The sequence below is a fragment of the Lutjanus erythropterus genome, chromosome 3 (genome assembly GCF_056507025.1).
Source record: "Lutjanus erythropterus isolate fLutEry1 chromosome 3, fLutEry1.hap2, whole genome shotgun sequence".
Taxonomy (NCBI): domain Eukaryota; kingdom Metazoa; phylum Chordata; class Actinopteri; order Lutjaniformes; family Lutjanidae; genus Lutjanus; species Lutjanus erythropterus.
This window is the reverse complement of record NC_139319.1, coordinates 7287388-7313398: the sequence shown is the minus strand read 5'-3', so window position 1 is coordinate 7313398 and position 26011 is coordinate 7287388. Positions and strand designations below refer to the sequence as shown.

General features: G+C 40.3%; 2 protein-coding genes across 3 annotated transcripts in view; one reads left to right on the top strand and one right to left on the bottom strand.

The window, feature by feature from the left end:
* The window catches only part of ncf4 (neutrophil cytosolic factor 4), a 48976-nt gene that overhangs the window by 1191 nt on the left and 21774 nt on the right, over nucleotides 1–26011 (top strand). Inside the window, exons 2-6 of the mRNA XM_084714833.1 lie at nucleotides 314–398; nucleotides 478–637; nucleotides 16646–16716; nucleotides 17455–17582; nucleotides 22790–22838. Coding sequence (XP_084570959.1) covers nucleotides 314–398; nucleotides 478–637; nucleotides 16646–16716; nucleotides 17455–17582; nucleotides 22790–22838 — 493 coding nt within the window. The remainder of the gene's footprint in view (nucleotides 1–313; nucleotides 399–477; nucleotides 638–16645; nucleotides 16717–17454; nucleotides 17583–22789; nucleotides 22839–26011) is intronic.
* The window catches only part of pvalb7 (parvalbumin 7), a 61114-nt gene that overhangs the window by 25953 nt on the left and 9150 nt on the right, over nucleotides 1–26011 (bottom strand). The window contains exon 2 of one of the 2 annotated variants that reach the window (XM_084714834.1): nucleotides 11348–11427. The exons of the other annotated variant lie outside the window; for it this stretch is intronic. Within the exon in view, the coding sequence (XP_084570960.1) occupies nucleotides 11348–11360 (13 nt within the window). The 5' untranslated portion in view covers nucleotides 11361–11427. The remainder of the gene's footprint in view (nucleotides 1–11347; nucleotides 11428–26011) is intronic. 2 annotated transcript variants of the gene reach the window in all.

The window sequence follows — 26011 nt, the reverse complement described above, 5'->3', positions numbered from 1 at the left end:
GCCTCCAAATCAACTCCATAGATGAAATGAAGTAATTTTGCCTTGCATAACGTGGGAGTTTTGAAAAACAGAAGTCGCACAATTACGCAAACAAACTAACAGTTTGAGGCAGTGGTACACCGCAAGCTCCCATACACTGATTATCAATGGCAACCTCATACAACCCCACTTCAAATAATCTGAAATATCTGAAAGTAAAAGATCTGAGTACTTTTTCCATCACAGTGCAGCACTAATGTTGTAACTTTGAAAAAAAAAAACCTTGGGGCATAAGTGAATTAAATACTCTAACGAGATTATTTCTTTTACTCAGTGACTTTGATCAGCTGCCTCATAACATCCCTATCACCGCCACCATCGCTGATATCGAGGAGAAGAAAGGCTTCATTGACTACTTTGTAAGTTTTAAAATCACTACAAACGTTTACCCGTGCTTATGTCGAGAGTACAAATCAGTCATGTCTGTTTCTCTGGCAGAGGTTTGTGATTGAGGTGAAGACTAAAGGAGGGAGTAAGTATTTCATCTACAGGAGGTACAGAGAGTTTTTCAACCTTCACCAGATCCTCGAGTCTAAATACTCTCCTGAAGACCCGGAGAAACCTGCTCCCAACACCTGCGTGCTTCCTTCTCTTCCAGGTGAGTGTGTGTGTGTGTGAGTGTGGGTGTGTGTGTGTGTGTGTGTGTGTGCGTTCACAGCACTGATAACTGCGGCGGCATGCAGACACGTCACGTCACAATGTTCAGCACGGTGTCAGATTTCACATTGTTCAAATACATCTGCCTGTCTATCAGAGGCCCACAGCTCAGAGGACAGATCATTATGCTCTTAAACTAACTATGTAAACAGTCACAGTCTCTGATTTCTGATTTCCAGTGTTGCTAACTTGTTTTACTGGTGAGCTGAACTGGGCTCGTCCAGATAAAATGCTGTAGCTCAACAAAAAAAATTGCTAAACACATTTCTGAGAAACAGAAAGAAACTGAAGACTGAAGGACCAAAATGCATGAGCTGGTTCTGAGTTCTTGTTGAAAGACCAACCTCAGGTGAGGGCGCTTCATTTCTGGAGAAAATCCTCCACCTCAACAGATCAATGTTAACGTAACTATATAACTTTAGATAATATAATAATATGCTTTGGAAGCACTTGTGCCAATTATAGACGAAAAACAAGTCTTTTTTAAGTTTAGAAAAATTAACTTGCAGGTGAACGTGGTCCGCCACGTTGGTATCAGGTAGCTGCCTCTCCTAATGCATGTATGTCTATGACAGCAGGAGGTCTAAACTTTAAATAAATCATCATAACTCGCTGAATTTTTGACAGATTTTCAAGCAGTTTGTTTTGTTACAAGTGTCAGATGTGTATTTATGATACAGGATACTTGGTTAAATAAAACAGCTGGTTTTCATACCATAATACGCATAGTATTTCTGTAATATGATATTTAAGATTAACTTAACTATGTAATCAGGTTCTAAGTATATTCTTACTTTTTCACTGTATGTAAAATGGCTGTCAAAATGTAATGTTTTTAGCAGGGTTCATAGTGTCCAGAGGTGGAAGTAACTAATTACAAATACACAAATTACTGTAACCGAGTAGTTTTTTGGGTACTTGTACTTTTACGAGTAGACTTTCTAGTCTGTACTTTTACTTGTACTTAAGTATTCATTACACCATGTAATCTACTAAGTTACTTTTAAAATCATAACTGAGTACCAAGTACAGTTTGAATTAATATCCAAACCTTTTATCTGCATTTTAGTAGCCAATCAGGTGATCTGATCACAAATGAGCCGATGAAAAACAAAACACTGTAGCAGCAGCAGCTTTGGAGTAAGGAAGTTAATGATTGACCTTTAATTGATTAATTGCCATTAAGAATTTAAGCAAATAAAAATGTACTTATGAATATTTAATCAATAGTCATGGCAGTAAAAACACACAACATTTGCAGCCCTGGTTTGGAGATGTGACGGTAACATCAACGGTTTAAAGTAACTAATACTCAGAGTAGTTTTTGTGACAAATACTTTGTACTTTTATGTAAGCATTTTTCTAACACCAGTGCTTTTACTTGTAATTGAGTAATATTTTAGCAGTGTAACAGTACTTATACTTGAGTACAGATTTTCAGTACTCTTTGCACCACTGATAGTGTCACAGGTAAAGGTATTTACATACAGCCAGCAGCACTGCATGAAAAAAAAAACACGCAGCTCTTCATTCTTTTCAGTGAGACAGCTGAGAGCTTAAGCCAAATTAGTTGAACATTTCTCAAATTCTGCAGCAACACAATGCAATGTCATCTGTCAAAGTGCTGTGTTGGCCAATCAATTATATGCAAGAGCACCTTCCTGGTAGATTACTTTGCACAGCGAGTGGTGTCATATTAAACTGCTGCAGTGTTTCTGTGTGTGGTAAGCCTTCACACCCACAGATGTATTAATCAAACTGGACTTTGTGTTCCTCTTTCATTTCCTTTAATTAGTTTTGCTACCTGTCTCACGTCTCACACCAATGCAGACTTAGCATTTTTTTTTTATTGCACTGCCATGTGTGGTTAGCCCGGCATCACCAGAATTAGTCTGGAACCTCTCAGTTCATTTTTGATTTCCCAGGAGCGTTATCAATGGGCGCAGACCAAAATGCCTCAACCCACAACCAATCAGACACGTGCAAGTCGGGGCGGTGCTTGGTCTGTTTTCAAGCAGTAAAAAAAACACGGTGGCCTGGTTGCAAACTTCCTCAAATTACAGCTAAACAGTTCAGTAAAACGTGTTTCTGAAAACACTTAAGGGAAGAAATAGTCGATGCAGTAACAGAATCTTGATTCATGTTCGATCAGCGCTGCTGAGTGCAGGGGTGTCAAACTCATTTTAGTTCATGGGCATCATACAGCCAATTTGATTTCATGTGGGCCGGACCAGTAAAACCATTGCATAATAACCTGTAAATAACAACACCTCCAAATTGTTCCCTTTTTTAGTGCACAGAAGTGTAAGTGCATTCTGAAAACGTTCACAATTAATGAACCATCCATTTACAAAACAGATGCTGAACAGCCTGAGATGCTCTTCAGAAAATCAGTGCAGTTTCAACACCATCTTTGTTTTTCAGTCAGGCCACTGTTGTCACATGCACATTACAGTTACTCAAAATAATTCACAGATCTTGTGATGAGCAGTTGCATGTAGGAACTATTTTTTTCCTGTGGTAGAATTTACTGGAACTACTTTCTTTCTGCTAGAAAGAGTACATGAAACTGTCCACAACACAGTCTGTGGATTGTCTTGACTAACCAGGTCATGGTTTCTGGAAAGCGACTCTGCTGTTGAGTTGAGTTGATTTTTTTTGGTGCTTTCTGCGCCACATGCCGAGTGCCATTTAGTCCCATTACACTGGAGAGAAGGCAGACAACTTTACTGGGGAAAACTCAGTTATTCACACCAAAACCATCAAGATGACGGCATGGCGCTACGAGATTTTTAGCATTAATATAGCAGCAAACGACCTTTTGTTATGTAAAGAGATAGTTGAGGGTCCTGAGCACAGAATGAAGTCACACTCCCTCTGTGTGAGAGCTCCAAGTTGACTCAGAACTGGTTTTTCTTCTCCTCAGTGCCTAAAATGTTTTCATTAGTCACCGTCTAAAAAAGGCAGAATAAATAACTAGCTGTTACTGACATGATTGCTATAGATCGCAATCATTATAAATGCTGCTAAATGTCATATATAGCATGTTTAAATAAGGCCGATCAGCCACGAGTTTGAAGGTCAAATGTCAAAGCAACAACATGTAAAAAGAAATGCAACAAATGCTTTCTTTCTAGACTGAGCACAATAACAAGAAAGTGGTTGAAAAGGGTCGAGAAGCTACAAGTATAAAAGTGTTCTGTAGTATCATGATAATGAGATTTTAGGTACCTAAGACCATTTTTTTTGCTCCTTTTGTTTGATTTCAACCCATTTCATGTCGGCCAATAGTTCTATTTGAGGTTGCATTGCCAGCAAATCGTATTTTGGATGCTTCAATATAATGAAAACCTTAATTCTAATGATAATGGTTGCATTTCCTCCCTGTTTAGTGAGAATAAAGTACAGTCCGCAGGGCTTCTGTTATTTCCAATTTCACAGCGATGACAGTGATTTTGCTGTGTCGGGGCTTTGCTGCTGGCTGAACACAGAGGAAACATTGTACTTTACTGCATCATTTCTGCCTCGTCACGCCGTAACCTTCACCCTCAAACGCACACTCATTCTGCTCTACTTCATGCATATGGAGAGGAACAGGCCGAGTTTACGATGACAGCTGGCTGAATTTTCTCCCCGTGGCTGGAAGAACTGAAACCGAAGCTGAATACGGTTTTTAAAAAGTGAGGCTCTGCGCCGTGCGTCCAACACTGATTTGTCACGTCAGATAACATCGATCAAACACACATTCCTCCTGTTTAGTCCCTGAGTGTTCAGAGTGGATTGAGACATGATTGGATTTGCTCGATGAGTTTTAAAAGCGCATTAGTCGCAAATGAAATCAAGGAAGAGTAGCAAACAATAATTACTGCTCTCTTATTTGATTACAGTTTAATTCCAGTTATGTGTGAATCTACTTTTCTGTAAATGCAATTTTATTCAAGCCACAAGTAATTTATATATAGTAACAGAATATACTAATAGAAAACTGCTGTGTTACACCACCAGCTCTCCAGTGAGGTATCTGCTGTCTGATGGATAACTCCAGTTTTCAAAATATTTGTTCAATAGAGTTAGGCACTTTGTGTGATGAATAAGGAGACAGATTTTAGTACCAATCCCAATCTGAGGTTTATTCAAGAAAAGAAGGCAACTGGACTTGTTTATATGTCTTTGAAGACGTTTTTGCCTCATCAGTTTCATCAGTTCGTGCGTGTCAGACTAGTCTGAGCTAGTCTAACTAAATGGTGGGAAACCCAGGCAAACGAAATAACACGGTGATCCTGTATGTGTCTGGGATATCTGAGAAACTCAGGAGAATTTTCAACAAGCAGTTCATTGCTTAGCTTCCTACACTAGGACTCCTGCTGCTTCTCCAGACTGTGGGTGTCGCGGCCGCCATCTACTGTAGGAAATACACTAATTATAAATAAATATGCAATATGTTCATACATATGCAACCCCACTTCTAATAATCAAAACCATTACTTTAACTGGTAGAATGTAACTACTGAAACTGATGTGACGCAGTTCACTAGAGAGAAGACATATCACTCAGCTGGTGTTGTGGGATCTACAGAAACATTGTGAAACAGAGTGAAGCTTCGTCCCTCATAAATGATCTTTGAATGAATACAGACACCGGCTCGAGAGCACATAAACCTGATAATAGCCAAGTTTGATTTTGTACTGACATCAAGTTACTCATGGAATTGATATTAGAGATAATCCACTGGAGACATAGTTGGAATAATCTGCCACTGGCGATGTTTGTTATTTTAGCCAGTCAGCGATGGCTAAAAAATGAGAAGATGATAACGGATTTGTTAGCATCAAGAGTTTAGCGACTCTGTGTGGTTTGACGACCTTTCTGTCAGTCACACTGGTGTGCACAAATAATTTTCCACATTCAGATACTGTAATTTGCGGTGAAATGCTCCTGCTGTAGGCTGTCATAAAGGAGAGCAGCACTGCAACACTATCAGGCTGTGGTGACAAGACGCAGTAGAGTAAGACTTATCTGACACTGATCCGTTTAGATATGCCTGGATTGGTCCCAGTATGCTCCTTAGAATCGGCTCGGGAGATCTCAATAATAAAGTCCCAGAAAGACAAAATGTTAACATCTTTACAAAGGTCCTTCTGTTGAACTCAATGAATTTAATGCAATTTATTCCCCCTGAAGCCCTTGAGAGCATTTTGAATAAAACTCCGCTTTTCGATATGCCGTTAACAGCGTGTCAAGTTGTCAGGCTACATGTCAACAACTCTGCGTTGCCATCAGTCATCACAGTGCCACAAAGAGTATATCCTACAAGGTCAGTTTGAAACCTTATATATCAGAAGACTGTAATGAATCAGTATAATCCGCAGTGACATTCAGGACAGTCAGAAAAGAGCAGATGGACAGAAGGACGGATGAGTGCCGCAGGGAAAATACACAGACAAACTGTAAGGAAAAAACAGCCATGTTGAAGGGTAAATGTTTGGGAGAGATGAAAACGAGAGCTTTATCCGCTTTCAACCCAAACATTAATTTCTGCAGTAACCGCTAACTTTCTGTAGTTCGCTGTAGATATAATCCCTCCACCGTGTCCACTTTCCCCCCTGGATCTCTTCCCAGTCAGTCATGCCTGGAACACCTCTAAACTGCGGCAGCAGGGTACTTATACGCATGGCGCTTGAAGCACCTCAGGCTGTTTTCAATATGAAGTAAACAGTAAATGGCAAAACGCTGCATTTATATAGCACGTTTATCCACACAAGACACTTTGCCCTACCGCTCTGCATCCTGAGCTGCAGGCACGCTAGTAGCTGCAACTGGATGCGAAGGTTCCTCAGAATCAGTGAATTCACAAGCCGCCCTACAGATAAAACCGTATCTGCCGTCGTCTGGCACATCATTCTCCAAACACTAATGTTTATACCTGAAAACCTTGTTCTTAACAGTTGTTCATAAGATATTAAGTTAGTAGCTTTGTTGTTTGATTTTGGAAGAAGATTACAGACATTAGTCTTCCCATGGAAATCTCTGGATATTCTGCCGTGGTGTTTTTTTCATCCACCATCAGTATCTTTACCTGAGCACAGGTAGGATGCAGGGATGCATGTAAGCTCAAATAAGTGTGGACAACATCATCATACTGCTGCTTCATGCAATGCATTATTAGGGCTGGAGGTGCCAGGGCCCAACGGATCCTGGTGTTTGGGCCGGAGGTGTGAGGAACCTGTTGTCATTTACATGCATTGTATTTTAACAAACTTCTCTTAGAGATTTATTCCGATCATCCTCAAATTGGTTCGGTACAATCTCAAGAACTTTGTGGTGCTAAATTACAAAGCTTTTTTGGGTTTGATGAACGTGTTGTTGAATTACCATGTTTCACCATAAAACAGGAAGTTGTTGTAACTCAAATATACATTTTCCAATCTGCCCCTTCACTTCACGTTTGAAGGCATCTATATGCCAATGTTCAGTCATAGCGCCACCTACAGGGAACAGGAAATGAGAGTTTCCGATTAAATGGAATTCTCTCCTTTAATGTACTCCTCCTGTTTTGTCGACCAGATCGTTTTCAAATCTGGCCAGAAAAGTCTTCAGGCGTTTATGATGCTATATTGTGAAGCTTGCAAGTTTTCATCGAATGGCATGTCTGTGATGTGGTGTTGTATTTCAAAAACAGGATGTCTTTATATCTCAAACCCAGATTGTTGCATCTTCTTCAAATTTCACGTTTGATCAGAGTACCAGCCTGAAGCCAATATTGAATTGAAAATTCAGAGCTGCGTTGATGTACATCTTGCAACAACACCACAGCTGCTGCTCCTCCGAAGTGTGCAGGGTACGAGGGCCAGCCAGCGCTGCTCGCAGCTTTTACTAGAAATAGTTTCTGAAAGTATTTTTTAAAGTAGGTTTTGATTTATTTAATGTTCTCTTACTTTTTTGCTGTCCTGCCCACAGGGAAACTATGGAGGGTGAATGATCTTACAGACAAGTCTCAGGGTTTTTAACACCAGAACAGCTGTCCAAAATACTAGAACAGGGTTCTAGTGGTCTTTCTTTTTTTGCACATTTAAAAGTAAATATGACCTCACATTGTGTCAGTTACATTTAGACACCGACACAGAAACTTTTGTCGTTCATTGAAGTTTCAGAATGATTTCGATCTTGTGTTTTTTTCACATTTAGTGAATAATGATGCCTATAAGGGGAGGAGGAAATAGAGGATGAGGACAGCACACAGCCTCTTGTCCTCTCTGTCTGTGTTGCTGCACGGTGTGGAGACAGAGGGGGAGAACAGCTCAGCTCAGCACCTTCAAGGTAGCCATGATGCCAAATGCAAGACACGGGCAGAGAGTGGCAACAGAAGCAAGGGAGGAAATGAGAGAGAAGGAGCAAGAGACAGAGTGACAGCACTGTCAGGCTTTGCAGGAGCTGCAGACAGATGAGGTGTCCACCCTTCTGTCCAGTTTGACTCTCCCCAGAGAAACTATCTTAGAAGAGCAAGCTAGGATCACAAAAACATCCTCACCATGAAACTGTTTTGTGAAACCTCTTGACTTATGATTAAACTTTGGATCCTGCTTAATCTCTTCTGTCAGGGCCTCTGTTGAGCTACAGAGAGGCCTAAAGATAGAGGGATAAGCTAGTTTGTAGGCAGAGGTGCAGCTTTAACTACTATGCTCAAGAAAAGCATAATTTATAGAAATTCAGCACTATAAATTACCTCACAGGTGTTGTAGCAGGAGCAGCACTATAGTATAAAACTGTAAGATGACAGGAAGTTGAGTGGCATAAGGAGAAATAAGAACGAGGGAAAAAGTGAGAAAGAAACACTCACTAGAGCTTGTGTGGTCATTAATAATCTAAGTTAATAGGAAGTCCAAAGGCGGAAAGTCACTGGCCCATGCAAGTGAGCTGTTATTAAAGAAGATTAAGTACGGGGAAGAAGCACCTGGACAATCAAAGGGAAACTTTAAATTAGAAAGAGTCAGCAGTGCAGTAATGAGCCACAGACTGACGAGTGCTCTTCAAAGCTCAGTCAGGCTGAGCAGACAGAAGCCTGCAAATCTTGAGACCAGAATCCAGTCTCAAACTCATTTGACATGCTAAATACAGTTATTATACAACCGTTTTAGCTTTACCGCCATACCATTTTAAATTTATGTAGTGAGATTTTTTAAATGCTTTCATTCTGAGCCAGCAGACCATGTAATCTTTCAAATTAAGATAAAGTCATTAAGACTGTACATACAAGATTTCCACTCAACGGCATACAGTATATTCAGGCTTCAGTCGGTGGCTGTGCTGCATAATTCTGTCTGTGTTTGTCCTCTTGTCCTCATCTTGCCCGGTGGCTCCAGTTTTATTCTGCAGCTCATTGTTTTCCCATAAGCCAGTCTGTCTGGGAGCCGCCGTCAGCGTCTGTATTGATTATCGGAGGCTGGAAACCAACATCTGCACCAATAAAAGCCTGAGGGCTGTGAACGGGTGGCTTGGACCATCGATTTAGGACAGATGAGGATGGAGTGAGGCGTTTGTGTTCGTGTGTGTGTGTCTAAGTGTGTTACTTAGAGATGATGAGTCAGGTTACACAGCTTTTCACTGTAATCACACTTAGAAATGTGTTTCTGTTTGAACTCAAATGACTTTAGTTAAGCTGTCGACATGTTAACAGTGTTCAGCAACTGAAACATTAGATTTGGTTTATTGTTCAATGCATGTTTTATATTTACCATGCATTTATATGTGCAGCAGACGCACAGTAATCTGCCTGAAGTCGTGCAACAGATACAAATAACAAAGAAAAAGTTATTACATTTTGAGATACTTCAAAATAAAAGTACAAAAGTCATCTTTAGGAAGCGTGTTATCTCTTGGTATTATTATTTTCTATTTTTAAATGGAGGTTAGTGTTCATGGGCTCAAGCACCTGTGAACTTTCATGTCATGTATTAAAGGGACAGTTCACCCCCAAAATCAAAAATTCATATATTCCAGTCCGCGTGATGTAAAGTTTGTCACCAGACGCTGCATGTGAGGATTCTGTGTGGACATCTGCATGCCTCCAGTTTGTTGCGACTGCGTGGACTCACTATGCTACAACAAGCTACAGAGTACTATCTGCGCATGTGTGGAAAGCATCCTCTGAGTGGACTCCAAGGTCTGTGAACAAGTCTGTTTGGGAGTACATTCAAGCTTTTACTTGACTTATTTTGTCACAAAAGCACCAAAGTTGTGACTGCTGGCGGTCTGCTGTGTAGAGTTGGCGTCTGTAGCCGTGCTAGCAGCTTTATGGGGCTTGTAGTCATAATGGCATCATGTCCTTTAGTCTGTTTGCTGATGCACGGAGCAGGTTAGGACTTATTCAAAAACTTAAACTATCTAATGTTAGCTTACTCGCTCATTTCCTCTTACTGTATGTTAACATCAGAGTGTCATTGTTTTTCAAAGTAGAAATGAAAGTAATGGATAGAATCAAATGTAGAGCTGCTGGTGGTGACAGAAAAATTATTAGATCAACAAAGTCATTAGGATTTATACTCTGGCGTTAGGGTTAGTTAATGTGTACCAAAATTTCACGGCAATCCAATTTAGGTTTTTATATTTCGTAATTTCCACCTGTAGAGTCATGCAGCAGTACTGTTTAAACTCGAGCATTATAGCATGACTGTAGTGTGTAAGTACAAACTGAACCCTCATGAACTCCCTGGTCAGGTTTCTTGATCACTACGTTATGAGTTACATTTTAAAATGACCTTCATCTGTTTCATCTTCATGGTGCATCTGTAGTGTTGTCTTATATCTGGAGCTCTGCCAGAACAACATCCAGTCCAAACCATTAAAACGAGGCCTCTGCTGTTTCTCTGATCTCTTTACTGTTTTCTCAGCTCCCCTCTGTCCTCCCCTGAATTCCTCATCTTTCCCTTGATATTTACTGTATGTGCTGTGTGCCAAACAGGGGGGTTAGGTTACACGTGATTCTTATTCTTGGCTTTTGTTTCAACCTGCTCGGAGGAGCTGATCAGTGAGAGGTTTTGCCACGTGGAGTGGGTGTGCCAGAGTTTCAGCGGGTCGAAGAAATGCATTTCATGGTCAAAATGAACATGTAAAAATGCTGGAACAGAGACAGAGACATTACAAATTCCAATGTGCAAATATAAATATACAACCCACATGTAAAAAGACAACTCGATCTTTATCCTAATGTGTCTATACTGGTATAAAACTATTAACACTTTATTCACTTTTGTGAATTTATTTCCAAAGTCTTCCAGCTGATATATCAGTAATTACCACTCAGGATTTGATCACGTTAACCTCATTAAATTCTTGTATTTGTCCTCCTTTCTTTTAATGTTCAGGTCAATTTTCTTTCTAAAATATCTTGATCGTTGTTCTCAGCCATCATATTCCAGATGAGAGAAGACCTGAGTTGATAAAAATGTTGATGACTTGATGATCAAGGTTCATTTAAAACATTGACGTTCGAATATTAAATCAACATTCGAATACTGTGAATGAACTTTCTGTTTATACTCAGTTGCAGATAAAGATGAGGTTACGTCATGATTTGTCAGACAGAAACGGATCGTAACAGGGACAGAAACAAATGAAACGGAAAGTAAAGCTACGTCGAGAGTTCTTTACCACCTTTTGCTGTCATTTTTGGTTGTGCCGCTCGCTTCTCTGTCCTCTCCTCTGCGTGTTTGACCGAGGGCGGGGCTCAGCTCCTACACACACACAGACACACAGAACGAACAGCAGAGCAGAGAGGCAAAGAAGATGAAAAGTGATATTTCCACCTGCTTTGTCCGCAGTTGTTGTTGTTTTAAACAACCGCAACGTGCTTGTTAAAGGGCCAGTGTGTTAGATTTATGAGATCCATGTGCACAATATGGCAGAAATTGAATGTAACATTGATAAGTATGTTTTCATTAGTGAATAATCACCTGAAAATAAGAATCATTGTGTTTTGGTTAACTTAGAATGAGCTGCTTATATCTACAGAGGGCAGGGTCCATCATGTTGCACAGCCATGTCACTACCAGAATAGACAAACACTGACTCGAGATATGACCTTTCACATTTTTCATGGACACCGTAGTTTCTCCTACATGCTGGGAACAGGAAAGTGAATGGAGGCGTTCACAGTCTGCAAGCTCATCACTAGATGCTGCTAACTGTACGCACTGATCCTTTAAGATAATAGCAGCGTATAAGAAATTGTCAAGATGTTCTTTTCATTGAAACAAAACCCATGTGCACAACATTCACATTGAGGACATTTTTTTTAAAGGATCAGCTTGTATGATTTAGTGGCATCTAGTGGTGAGCCTGCAGATCGCAAACGCCTCGTCATCTCACCCTTCCCTTCCAAGTGTGTAGGAGAACCTGCAGTGGTCTTGAAACTTGCATAAAACATGAAACTTGTATGGTTTGTCCATTCTGAGCATTTGTAGAAACATGCTGGCCTTCAAGAAAGGACCCATGCTCTCTGTAGTAATGAACGGCTCATTCTAAGGTAACAAGAACAAAACCATTCATATTTACAGGTGATTAAACACTAATGAAAACAAACTTATGAATGTTATATTCCATTTCTACCATATTGTCAATACATCCCTGTAAATCTGGACCACTCACTGGACCTTTAAGGGTTTGACATCATAAAACATGATGACAGACTTTCGAAGCTTCGTTCGAAAATCTCAGCAGCAGCCTTGAATGTAGAAATGACATTCTGTTCAGCATTATTGTGCATTCAAAGCAATCAGTTTAGCAAGCAGCTGCAAGTGGTACAACATGAGCTTTATTCACCCTGGGTTTTGCTATATAGGCTATATACAGCCTGGCTTAAAATATTGCGAGGTGTATGGGGGCCATGTCACACGGGAGAAGTTTGCCTTCAGGACCTTCTGCCTGAAGAAAGCTTTCTTAATATGAAGCAACACTGTGAAAGGGTCTATTTTTGTCACAGCTGTCAAGCCGGTAACCAGGAGAAACACGTGAATGGACCCAAAATGCAGATGTGAGGCAGTAGGTGCAGTTCGGGAGATTTAATCAGTCAAAATACAAAAACTTACAGGTAACCAGGCAGGCACAGGTGTCAATCAGAGAGCAGTCCAAAAGCAAACAAATTCAAAGTCCATAAAAAAACAGAGGGAAGTCCAAAACCACAAGGAGACACTGGGGAAACCGCAAGGACGCTTGACGGAAAGGACGAACATAAACTGGCAACAAGAAGGGGAAAAGACAGGAACTAAATACACAAGAAAGTAATCACAGACAGATGAATCAAATCAGTCATCAAAAAAGGCAAGAAAAAGGAAAAAAACAGAAGCAATTTAACCAAAACCTTGGTTAAAACCAATGACAGTTTTAATCCAAACTACGATTTTGTCGTAAACATAACCAAGTATTCGTTGCCTAAACATAACCAAGCTGCGACAGAAAACGGTCATTGCTGATCTTTGGTTTAACACAGAGACACGAAGCCCAGTCCTCTGAGTGAAAATACTGTTTTTGATCCATTCATCCACACGAGCCTCCTCCTGCTTTGTCGCTCTTATGTCACCTGTCACTACTGGGAAAACCCTCACCACATCTGAGTGTTTTTCAGGGGTTAAAATCTGTTTTTTTTTGTAGAAACACTTTGTCTAAAAACATGTTAAAATCTTTGGAGCAAAAGTCAGTGAAGCACAGAGTGTTTGTTGTAAAAATGCTTTTGATGCACTACTGTTTTATGTATCTGTTATATTGTGTGCCCTTTTTTTTTATTGTTTATTCAAAGCAATCTACCACAGATATATTCATTTCAGTCAAATATTAGATTTTTCTGTGACAGCATAAATAATTTAGACACATATCCAAGCACAAAAGCCTTTATTGACACATTTTTTTCATTAACATCAGTTCTTTATAGACTTTAAGGCAGTATTTCTCATTGACACTTTCTATACTGGGAAAGTTCTACTTTTCGACAAACTCTGATTTAGCATCTGCCACCGAGGAGTCTGCTGGATAATATTAGAGCTGATGGGTTTAATTGCAGTGCCAGATCTCATCAGGATGGAAAGGGAATAAGAAAGACAGGAGGGAGTGAGAAGGGAGACAGAGGGGAGGATGGGTGATGGGTTGGAGTAAAAAAAAAAAAACTGAAAAGGAAAAGGATGTAGGTCTGTTTGGTCAAATTGAAACTGTCTGATTAATGAAAGTCAATTAAATGAAAATATTTTAATATGACTCAGACATAGTCTTACTTTCAGTTAGAAATCTTAAGCATACCAAATGTAAATGGAGATGGAATTGAATTTAGTCTTTCCATCATATTAATCTAAATGTAAACGCTGCGTTCAGCTGCTGTCATGAAGTCAAACAAAGTCTCCTCTCCTGTTATCTTCTTTTATCACAGCCTGTGGGCTAAATGCAATGTAGGTATTATGAAATAAAAAAGAAATAAAAACTATTCCACACTAGATTCAAGGTCAGAGGAGCATTTTATTCACTGAGGCTCGAGCAGACGGCGAGCGGATGAGTGAATGATTCATCTGTAAGTGAGTAAATGAGTGAATTTGTGCCTGCGAGTGATCGAGTGAGTTATCGCACTCGAGAGCGAACGAGACGAGACGAGAGAAATTGAGAGTGGAGAGAGGGCTGAATATTGTGGCTGAGGGTCATTAAGACTGTGCTAAATTTGATTTAACAGCAGTGTTAGATGGCCACGGATGAGTTGTCGAGGGGTCTGATTTAGAGCGCGAGGAGTCGGCACCGTGCCTCTTCTTTTTTGGCTGGACTACGGACAAAGGGGCAATCCATCTGCGCTCTCAAGCAGGGTGTGTTTTAAAGAGGAGAATCTGTCTAGTTTGTGACAAAATTAATGTGGTTATGCTTTTAAAAATTCCATTAATTCCACATATTGCTACAATATTTGGCGTTCTTGTGGAAACATAACTTTAGAAGAACTGACTATTGGGACCAGATGCATGAATCTTTGTGCAGCTGCAAGATAAAAAGTGGATATGATCTTAAAGGGATAGTGTATTACCTTCAGTAGATGGTGGTCAGCATGCTTCCAGTCTAGAGAAGTAGCAGGGATACTGGTATAGGATCTAAGCAATGTACTTCTGGCGACTGTGCCAGCAACAAAACATATTTTATCCACCTAGAGAAAGTCAATATCAGTGTAAGTGCACACTGTATTAGAATATTCTCAGAAAGCCTTTCCCAACCAGACATTGCCATTACATTTGCCATCGTCTCACTCTCTCCCAAGCCATCAGGTCATTTTTACCTTGCACACTACAGGAGTTGCTGGTCTACCGACTACCTCAAACAGTTTGTCTGTGTTAATGTAGCTTTGAAGTGGCTGAAATAACCCTTTAAAATGCAGCCCTCTCCTGTCGGCATGACGCTGACTATGGATAAGTGCCTCATACAACCCCACTTCAAAAAGCTGAACTATCCCTTTAATCAGAATACCTCAGAACTGCTCCAACAGACTCTCAGTGAAAATAATAGCAAAAGTAAAGTGGATTTTTTCATTTATTCACGCTGGTGAGGCTCTGACAATGGACAATTTATACTACATATAGTGTCAATAATTACTTAAATCTTCAGACATTTACTGATAAAGTCATCACTGGCAGCAGAATGGAATTGTTACATTACAAAATAATCAACCATGATTTAGAAAAATCTTAAGTTCAAGTTTATTGTCCTGTTTATTTTGTGTCTAACTATAAAAAGATACAGCTAAAATGTAATTCTATTTCATCAGGACCAGGGTGTAAAAATCCACAAAACATCAGCCAAAATAAAAAATAAATATCTAAACAGTCTTGGTGTAATAAATTACACATAATTTAAATATGTGAGATAAATTGAGACAGGCTGCTGAGTCAGTGTCCGCCTGCAGGTAAACTCCCACACTCGTAATATTTGTTCATTTGCAGAGTTTCAGTACTTGACCTCCATCAGGCAAAAACCTTATGATGAAGGTCAAGGACCGAATCATTGCAAATAAATGTAAGATTGCAAGTTTAACAGTATGCAGGAGTTGACTTGCAACGTTTTGGTCCACTCATGCCTCTTCTACACACCTGTGTCATCAAATAAATGTGCAATATGTTCTTTTGTTTTGAGTCTATGTGCTCTGTCGTGTTTTTGGTTGGTTCAGATTACAAGGTGCTTCACAATAAAGGATAAACTGAAAAGGACATTAAGAGGAAATTACAAAAATAATGAAAAACACCAAAAGCTGAATTAAGAAAGAAAAGTAAAATTGAACAAACAACTGTCTGCACATTCTCCCGCCTGTGATTTAAAGTTGCTCTGTGAAGTTTTCTTGTAAACAAAAGTTATGTTTACATTCAGTGTTTCTTAGCTAAACTCTGTGTGTTTGTCCTTGAGGACTAACAAACATGTCACATGCACTTTCTTCCTCATAAAGCATTTGCAAAGATTATTTTTAAAACATTTTAAATTGTGTATTGTGTACATCCTTTGTTTACAAGTAGATTTCCTCTTCATTGCTTCTATTTATGCACTGCTAAGCAAGGTTCCGCCACCACTTGTCAATCAAGAAGAGTAAAGCAGGAATGTATCACGCTGCTTGGTTGCATGTGCAAAAAACAGAAACTCCACAGGGTATCTTCAAATTTCTTTGTGAGTAGACTGTATAAAATCATATTCATTGAGTGAAACTGACTGAGAAACTAAAAGAATAGCATATGCTTGTCTCACGTATGCATATTTTTCACTTCACCATAGCACACATCTGTTTCGCCTGGGCTGAAGTACACTGTGTGTGACATGCACATTCTGCATGTTCGTTCTCCATAAATACCAGTTCACAGCATGTGTGGGAAATGATGTAGGCCTTGATTATACATCTGACCCCTGGTGGTTTTATTCCTTCACCTTCCTCATTGTGCACATGTTTCTCTTTAGGAAAAGTCTTCATCGGCAACAAGCAGGAAATTGCAGAGAGCAGAATCCCCGAGCTCAACACGTACATGAAGGTAATCACGTTTAATTTCATGCACAGCGCAGCCTTTTATTTCATGCAAAGGTTGTGTTGAGTTGTTGGCATGCTTGCTATCTTCTGCAGCGTGCAGTGCAGAAGCCTACAACTCAGTGGGCTGAACGATGCTGTAGGTGGATAAGCACTGACTCGGATATTTCAGCAGTAGTTTGCAGATCGAGCTCAACATGTAGGCGTTGCTGCTCTCTTCTCTTTGCTCTGCCCTGTGCCCACATCACGTCTGACTGACTGTAGTTGTGGGACTTTTGACATGTTTCAGTGTTGCTCCATCGCTAAAAACACGATCAGGTTCTCTTTCTCCCACTCACTCACTTCTCTTTTCTGCTTTACTCTTTTTTCCCGCAACCTACGTGGTTCTCACTTTGCCACACTCTCTCGCCTTCGCTTGCCTTGCACTTGTAATCTTTCTCGCTTCATCTCCTCTCTTTCATCCACTCCTTTCCACCCTTCTCGTTCCGATCTCCCATCACCCTTCTTCTCCTTCTCCTCTTCCATCAAACTCCCACTCTCCCTACACTCCCCTTGTCTGCGCAGACCTCTCCAGCCATTCACCCTGATTTTCCCTCCTTATCTCTCTCCACCTCACTTGCCATTCTTCCACCTCAAACACTGCCTCGTTTTCTGTCTTTCGATCATTCTTTACTCCATCCTTTCTTTTTATCGAACTCCTCTCCATGTCTCTTACCTCATTCTCCCTCTCTCTCCTCTCTGGCAGAGGTTGCTCGGTCTGCCAACATGGTTCTTGCTTGAAGAACATCTCAGGATGTTTTTCTACCAGACGGACCAGGACAGCCAGCACCAACCACGAGCCCTCAGGCGTCTCCGCCCACCAACCCGCAAAGTGTAAGACCCCTTGCACACAGTGCTAAAAGTGACTAGTAGTAGTACTAAGCACTTAGCTGAATCCCTTGAGCAGCAGGCCAGATGTGACATACTATGAATATATATCAATATCACCATGACAGGAGGGTTATTTTTTTATTAGAGCTTCAGATCAGAGGAGACAATACTCCAATTATTCAAAGTGTGAGAGGGTGCCAGCCTTGGTGAGTCAGGTTTAAAGCTGATGCACCTGCAATTAATGAAGAAGCGGGTATTTGTTGGCATTTCAGGGCTTGTTTGTGCCCTGAATTGATTTGCATAGTGAATAAGAAATTTTCTAAGGTCTCAGTAAAAGCAACCGAAGCCCTCAGAATATTTAATAATAATTAGCATCAATCTAGCTCCATCATGCTTTTTAAGAGCAGTTTTCATCCCTTGAAGTAATGAATGAGTTGAATAAAGTTATGTAATTGAAGTAGTTGGAGCAGGGTTGGGGTTCAGGTCTCGTTTGAATGCGGAGGATAAGATCAAAGGATAAGATCAAACCTCCAACAACATGATAGGCCCCTGAAAAGGATTGCAGAGAACTTTCCCCCCCAAAGCAGAAACCTTGAAACGTGTGGAATATTGGATTTCTATTAATAATTAAACTGCTAACTCTTCAAAGTTTTTTCACAGGTAATTATGTGTAGAAACAGGAAAAGGAGGAACACAAATGACAAAAACACAAATTTATTCAATTAAACCAATAAAACACAACATAATCAAACAAATACTTGTACCATATACCATGTATTAGCAGTAGGTCAGGATAAAGAACTCTGCACTTTTAAGGGTACCGACTTAATTTTGCAGTAGCACCAAGTACCAATTCACGCTAAAACAGTCGGTACCTGGGACTGCATCTGGGTTAGAGAATAGTGGTCGCAAGTGTGGTCATTTGTAATGTGAAATTCAAAGCTGGTGAGAGCAACACTTTAAATCAAATGCAAAATACAGTAGGCTTGTATCTAAAAAGAGCACTGTAGCCTGAGAGCGGAGTCTCCTGCAGCAGCTGCAGCTAAGGTTAGCATGTCTGCAGCCAGCATCTAAACAGTGTAACTTAACCCTTCATGGACAACAAAACTTAAAGTGAGGCATCGACATCTCCATCAACATCTTCAAGTGATTAATCAGCTAATTGAATAAATAATAATAATAATAATGATGATGATAATAATAATAGTAATAACAACAACAAAATAACAGGAAGAATATCACGTCTTTTGTCCGAGACACAAACAACAGCTTTGTAACACATCCTTCATCTTCACTGTCTTTTTTTGGAGAGTTTGTTAAAAAAAAATCTATAATTGTAAACAGAATTTCCGCTGCTAGCACGTTTTTAGCCGCCCACTGACAATCCCAAGATGTCTTGGGTTGAGCCAGTCAACCAATCAGAGGTTGTGTTCCTCACTGTGTGTGACGGTGTTGATCCTTGTTGATCCTAAGCATCACATGACCATGGTATCGAGTTAATACAGTTATCATCACATCCCCAGCAGGTTTGAAATTTAACTTTATGCCAGCGTCACCAGGCTAAAAGAACATGAATCAGGGCACAAAATCAGGGTTTGCCATATTGTTCACGGTAATAATGTTTATCATTTATTACTGTTTTAAAAAAAATCATATCCTGATAGTGGCAATATTATGACTTCTTGACCGTGTGACCTCATAGTTTCAAAAAGGGAGGCGACTTCAGTAGTGTTGAAGTGGTTTCATTACAAAACATCAGATGTACAACAGACCGCAATGATTTGTAAGAAGTGCATGAAGACTAACAGAAAAAGGCAATACAACAAACTAATTTCCCCACCTCAAGGAGAAGCACTTGGCTGACTACTAGGAGAGCTCAACAGCTGTTGTAAGTTATAAACAAAAATATTTTTTTAGTATTTTGGCATGCTGTCAAGAATATTGTTATTGCAGAAATACCCTGACTAGCTTGGTATTATTTTAGGGCACTGTTGGCCACAGCGAGTACCAAACAACCAAAGAGGCGGGAGGGTCGGGGGGTGAAAACAGAACTGGTCTTGTTGCAAAAGCCTGGGCTGTTTTTGATCCCAGTCTGTCAATGACTCTGCATGTAATGATGATGACTGACTTGCAGTATACATTGCTCTACTTTTTAAAAATACTAATTTAAAGTGCTTGGCTATTGGATTTAACTAATGGATTCTAAAGAGAAAACTTGCATCTGTGTAACTTACTCAACTGGTCTTTATAGGAAACTTATTTTCTGCACAGCACGTCCAACAACCCAGTCTGTCTCCATTCAACCGTTTTATTGTGTTTATGCTCAGCATATCTCACAGAAAGTGCTTTTTAGGTTGTGATGGAGTTACATATTTTATCGCTTTCTCTCTGATGGACAGGGATCTTTTTTTGTTGTTGCTAATGTAGCTAACCACTACTGCTAGTTAGCCATACAGTCCACTGGTGTTTGAGCTCCCAGTCCTGGGAGAGTCAGCCGCATGGCTTACTGACACGGAGGTTGGCCAATCAGAGGAAAGTGGTTTTTTTGGGGGGGGGGGTTAAAGAGACAGAAGGTTAAACGGCTTGTTTCAGACAGGGTGAACTGGGGGTCTGCATAAAGGGCCAGTACAAGTTAAATTAGGATGCGAGCATAGTAGGTTCTCTCTTAAATAGCAGTTTGTTGTGTGTAAATTAGTCTTTTTAGAGACATCTAATACAACAGTGTGCCATGGTCAAGGTAAAACCAGGCCTAAAGGACAGAACAACCAGCCTCTAGCTCAGTGACAGGTGATGCAGCTGTGAAAAAAGTTCTGAATATTTCGAGGATCTCCTGAGTTATGATGTCCCATTTGGCGAGCGAAACTGCCTTCATTCCTCACGTCTTATCCCTCCGTCTCTCCCTCACATCATAAATGGGCGCCGTTAAGTAGCGAGGAAGTGATGGAGGCAAGGATACATAAATTTGGCTTTGAGAAAACTCAGGAGACTTATTACCCTTTTTACAGTCCACTTCCTCATTCATAATGGGTGGTCGGGCTTCTGATTGGCCCATTTTGCTGGGGTCAAATTACACCAGCGGGAGATGTGGCAAAGGGGGAATCTCTCAACAGGAAATGATGCAAAGGTAGACTCGTTACTTCCTCTGTTCTTGCATCTGAACGGCCTTTATTTATATGGATGTATTATGTGATGGGTTTGCATTGGACCATTACAAGGAACTGTGACATTTCCTCTTTTAAATGTTGCCACATGTTTGATTCTCTAATTGTCCTAGAAACCAGATTCATGTCGTCGCATTCTACAGTCAATACTACACTGTTTATGAAGATCTTCATCTAACATTTGTAGCAGTGTCCTTAAAACTTAAACTACTGGCCTGGTTGTATTTTTCAACAAATTTTTTTTTAATTTAACCTGAAATTAGTCTTTTTCTATATTTTGTTCTCGAATAGGAAAAATAACATTAATAAGGGTTCAGTATTCCTAAACTTAGATGTAGTATTTCAGACACCACTGCACATTTTTATGAAACATGTGAGCATGATGTATTTTAATTTTGGGGTATTTAAGTCTACAACCTTGCTCGCAGCTCTCTGAGACTGGACCTCAGCTTGAGCCACATTATAACATCAGCATGCTCACAGTTGCAATGCTAACATGCTGATGTTTAGCAGTATGTTTGCCATGTTCAGCATTTAGTTTAGTGTTTTAGCATGCTAATATTTGCTAATTAGCGTTAAAACGTAGTATAGCTGAGACTGATGGGATGGATGTCTTGTAGGTATTTGGGCATCAACTAGCCTGGCATCCAGATTAATTCACATTTGCAACTGACTTGTACAACCAATCAGAGCAAAGAAACATGTGACATAGCTGAAAACATTTTACATGAGAAACAGACAATTGCCAGGTGATCAACACTGCCTTGCTTCACAGTTTTACCTCAGTTTAGAGTCACTGTATTACAGCATGGCACAAAATGGCGACTGCCTGGTTGCAATCTTTCTAGTACTGCAGCTGAAGAATCACTAAATTATGTTTAGCAGAAAATAACCAATGTATCTCAATCCACATTTCATTAGCACTGCCTAGTGTGACAGTTTGATCTCAGTTTCGGGAGCCTGAGTTGCAGGACGGACCTGCGGACTGGACGCAGTTGGATAGATACACATCCAATCAGAGCAGAGAAACCTGTGACATGCCAATCATCACACAACCCGCCTTATTAAAACAGTTGTAATTGGCCCGACCAGATCCAAGGCTGGTGGAGTTCTGTCTGAAGGAGGGCCAGACGTTATCTGCCAGTGCAAACATGAACTCAGCAGATTTATCTCATTCCCAGGCTGGGCATTAGCCAAAATATTGGACCAAGTGAAATTTTGATGTGATGGCAGTGTTAGATGATAAGACAAGAGGATTACCAAAGTTCTTACAATTCATCCTGAGGGGCAACGTGAATGTCTGCACTAAATTGCATCTTAGTACATCGAACAGTCGTAAGAACATTTCACTCTGAGCCAAGGATTTCAACAGGATGGTGGTGCCAGAGGAAAAGTCAGAGGATCCCCAAAGTTAGTAGAATTTATTCTCTGGGGACCTTGGATGTGATATGAAATTTTCATAGAAATCCATTAAATAGTTGTTAAGACATTTCAGTCTGGCAAAATTGGTTTCCGTACTTTAAAAGAGCGTAGTCACCAGTGAAGAGTTGTTCACGGTTAAATCATTCTGTCACCTACCATTTACAGACGTTTGGACGCTCACATTTAAACCCTATTTCACCGGAATTTGCAATAGTGACGTTTGTCATCATCTACAGGGTGCAAATAATTGCCTATCGTGACTTTGGAGTCTAAGTAGAAAACCACATCTAAATTTCTCTTGAAAAAGAGAAATAAAACTTGCCTCACAGCATGACTCAAACCCCAATCTTCTGGATGAAAGTCTTGTGTTTAACCCTTTCATCCACTGCTTCTTCCTTCCCATATGTCACTCTTTATACTACATAACCTGACCTCGTAAAGCCTTTCTGCCAGAAAGTTTCCTTCAGTTTCTGACAGAAAGTAGATGAGTGGGGAGTCAAATGGCCAGATTTTTATCTCCCATCAAGAGATCATCCATCCTGTTATTGATCACACCTGCAGCACTGGTGGAAAATGCCAAGTTCAGTGATCTCCGTCGTCTTATTTCTGTCCCTCTTTGTCTTTTAGGAAGACAGTCAAACCAAAGATGGACCTGTTCTCCTCCCCCAGGGCCGAGGTTTGTATAGTAACATCTTTTTTATTGTTGTTGCTCTGGTTACAATCTCCATGGCCACCCACGGAGTAACAACTTTTCAGTCCACAACGACCACGCAGAGTGCACTTCATCACCCCGAGAAATACCATGTGATCCCGCCAGCACCCTTGGCGTGACTGAATTTCATGACAGGCACACACACACACACACACACACACACACACACACACACACACACACACACACACACACACACACACTGCTTTACTTGGTGAGATGAGACACATAAAAACACAAACTTAAAAGGAAAACAAACACAAACATATCGACTGATGTGACAAATCAATACAGATGACTTCATTTGTCAGTTGCTGTGTCACATTTTTTCTCCTCCCTCTTGCCTGTGACTCTGTTGACCTCATCGATAGTTCCTGCCTCGCCTCGCTTCACTTCCTTTTTTAATTTCTGTAACCATCTCTGCTTTCGTATTAGCCTCCCTCTCCCACCTCTCCTTCCCTCCTTCTTCCCCATTCCCTCCCCTCCACACCTTTCCCCTTAAACAACCCTTAAGTTTGTCCTTGTTTCCTTTCCCTCTCCCCTCCCTCTGTGCCTTTTCAAGGTTGTGACCACCTCATCCCCTTCTAGCCCCTCCTCCTCCTCTTCGTCTTCGCATCCTCTCATTTTTATTCTGTTCACACCCTCTGCTCCAACACCTTAAAAAAGGGAAGAGAAACAGTGTTTATATTCTGCGGTCGTCTTACGGAGAAGGTGTGTGATTGTGTAGTTGTGTAGCTGTTGTGGTTTAGATGCAGGGGATACAGTAAAGTCAGAGGTTAAAGTGGTAATGACCTGCCAATTAAATTCTCCAAGGAAGCAGAAAAGGGCTGTTATTCTTTGTACAATCAGCACAATCCTGGACTGACCTTCGAAGACACATACACACACACACTTGTGCTTCTATTCTTGTGAGGACTTTTATGGACAAAAGCATTCCTGAACCCTGAACATTAACTTTAACCATCATGACTAAATGACCCTAAATCAACCTTAATCAGTCCAGGAAGTAGCAATGTTGCAATCACAATGATTAATGCAAAATCAAGCAATATCAGTGAATCCTGCACAACCTCGCAATTTTGTCCAATCACTGCAACGTCTCTGAAAATTTGACCAGTCATCGTAGCTTGCTATGAGTTCCACCAATCATAACGATCCCACGCTCAAACGTCATACATGTATGCATTTCAATAAATGGACTAAATGTTTTACTTTTACTACTTTATTGTGTATTTTTTATTTTTTCATGGGTATTGAAAAGAACACAAGGGTGGTCACTGACATACTCTGTCCACTTATATTTTCTGTTTTGGTGCTTCTGTTTTGACCAGATTTGAGTTCCAAAAAGATTTAACTTCTTAGTGAAATGTCTCCCAGGTGCAAGTTTTGTAATCCTGAGCCTTTTAAGTAAGGTAACTTAAAACACTCAGACAGAATGCAGTTTTATTCCCAGTGGAACAAGTTGCCTTAAATTGAATTTTGATTAATTGCTTTTTTGCGACAATTTCATCACCAAAAAGACTTAAACACTGCAACATGCATCGCAATTTGTTAGAAAAGTTGCTGTGAAATCAGGCATTTTAAGATGCAACAATCCCCCCCAACAAAATAGCCTGCAAAATCCCGGAGGGGCCTCTTAATCCTAAACAAAGTAACTACATCTAAAACTTCAAGCTGCTCTTTAAAGAAGTGAGGAGCGGCCAAAATGACCCCACCTTCCAAAAAATGTCCCCACTCTTGATGTCTAAAACTCATGTTGATCCTCACAGCGGTAGAGAAAGAAGAGCACACACACGCAAACCGCACACACTCAGTTACAACTATCATAAATGTCCAAAAATAAACCAGTAGTGCCTTGTAGTAGTTGTGTGTCATACTGTTTGTGTAGGAGTAATAATATTGATAGTACAGTCACACTGATGGATGACAGCCATTGCTTTACTGTGATCTTCTATTTGTAGGCACTGGTGGTGTGTAAAAATATATTGAGTATAAATATGTGTTATTTTTGTTTGTACCTGCACTGCAAAACTCTCCTGTGAGGTCTTGTTTTTTTTGTAATTCAGCCCTTAAAGGTCCAGTGTGTGTGACCTACGGGGATCTATTGGCAGAATATTGCAGAAATTGAATATGATATTCATAAGCATGTTCTTTAGTATACTATCACCTGAAAAAATGAATCATCATGTCTTTGTTACCTTAGAATGAGCTGTTTATATCTACAGAGGGTTCATGTCCTCTTCCACGGAGTCCGCCATGTTGCATCGCCATGTTTCTACAGTAACCCAGAGTGGACAAACCAAACACTGGCTCTGAATACGACCTTTTGCATTTTGTGCGTAATTCACGGCCACCCCAGTTTCTTCTATGCTCGGAACTGGAGAGTGAGACAAGGCATTTGCAATATGCAACCTCACTACTAGATGCCACCAAATCTTACACACTGGTCCTTTAACGTTTAATTTTTTAAGTTTTAAAGAAAGGTCCCCACTCATTCTGTTGACTTATTTAGTACAACTACAATATTGTAACGTAACATCTTATTTATTTATACTCTGAATGTGATCAAGAAGGTCTTTATATGTCTACTTTGTCTGGCCTTGTGTGATATGTGCAGTTTGAGACCGTGCTGGTTTGTTTTCAGGGACATGCAAATGGAGGCCTATATGCAAATTTTCTCATATTTCAGCTAAAGAGCGCACTAAAATGTGTCTCTAAAAACATTTGAGATTTATCATAGAAAACATAGTAACAAAATCTTGATGCATATTTGATTAGCATTGCCTTTTTTGGCAGTTTTATTTGAGTTTCGTGACCCTTGTGCTCGAAATGTGATGTGTAACTTCTCACATCTAAAGCCAGTATTATGTTTTCTGTGTCCATGAGTGCACAAGGGTTTGCTGGGGTCTGTTTGATGCAAATGTTGTTGACAGAGAGGGCGTCCATTACATTGGGTATATTTGGATTTGTGTGTGTTTTTCATTACATTTCTACAGTAGCCCAGAATGGACAAACCAAACACTGGATCTAGATATGGCCTCTCTTGTTTTTCGTGAGTTTTGCGGCCACTTTAGGTTCTCCTGCATGTTTGGAAGGGGAGTGCGCAAAGCGTTTGCAACCTGCAGTCTCACCACTAG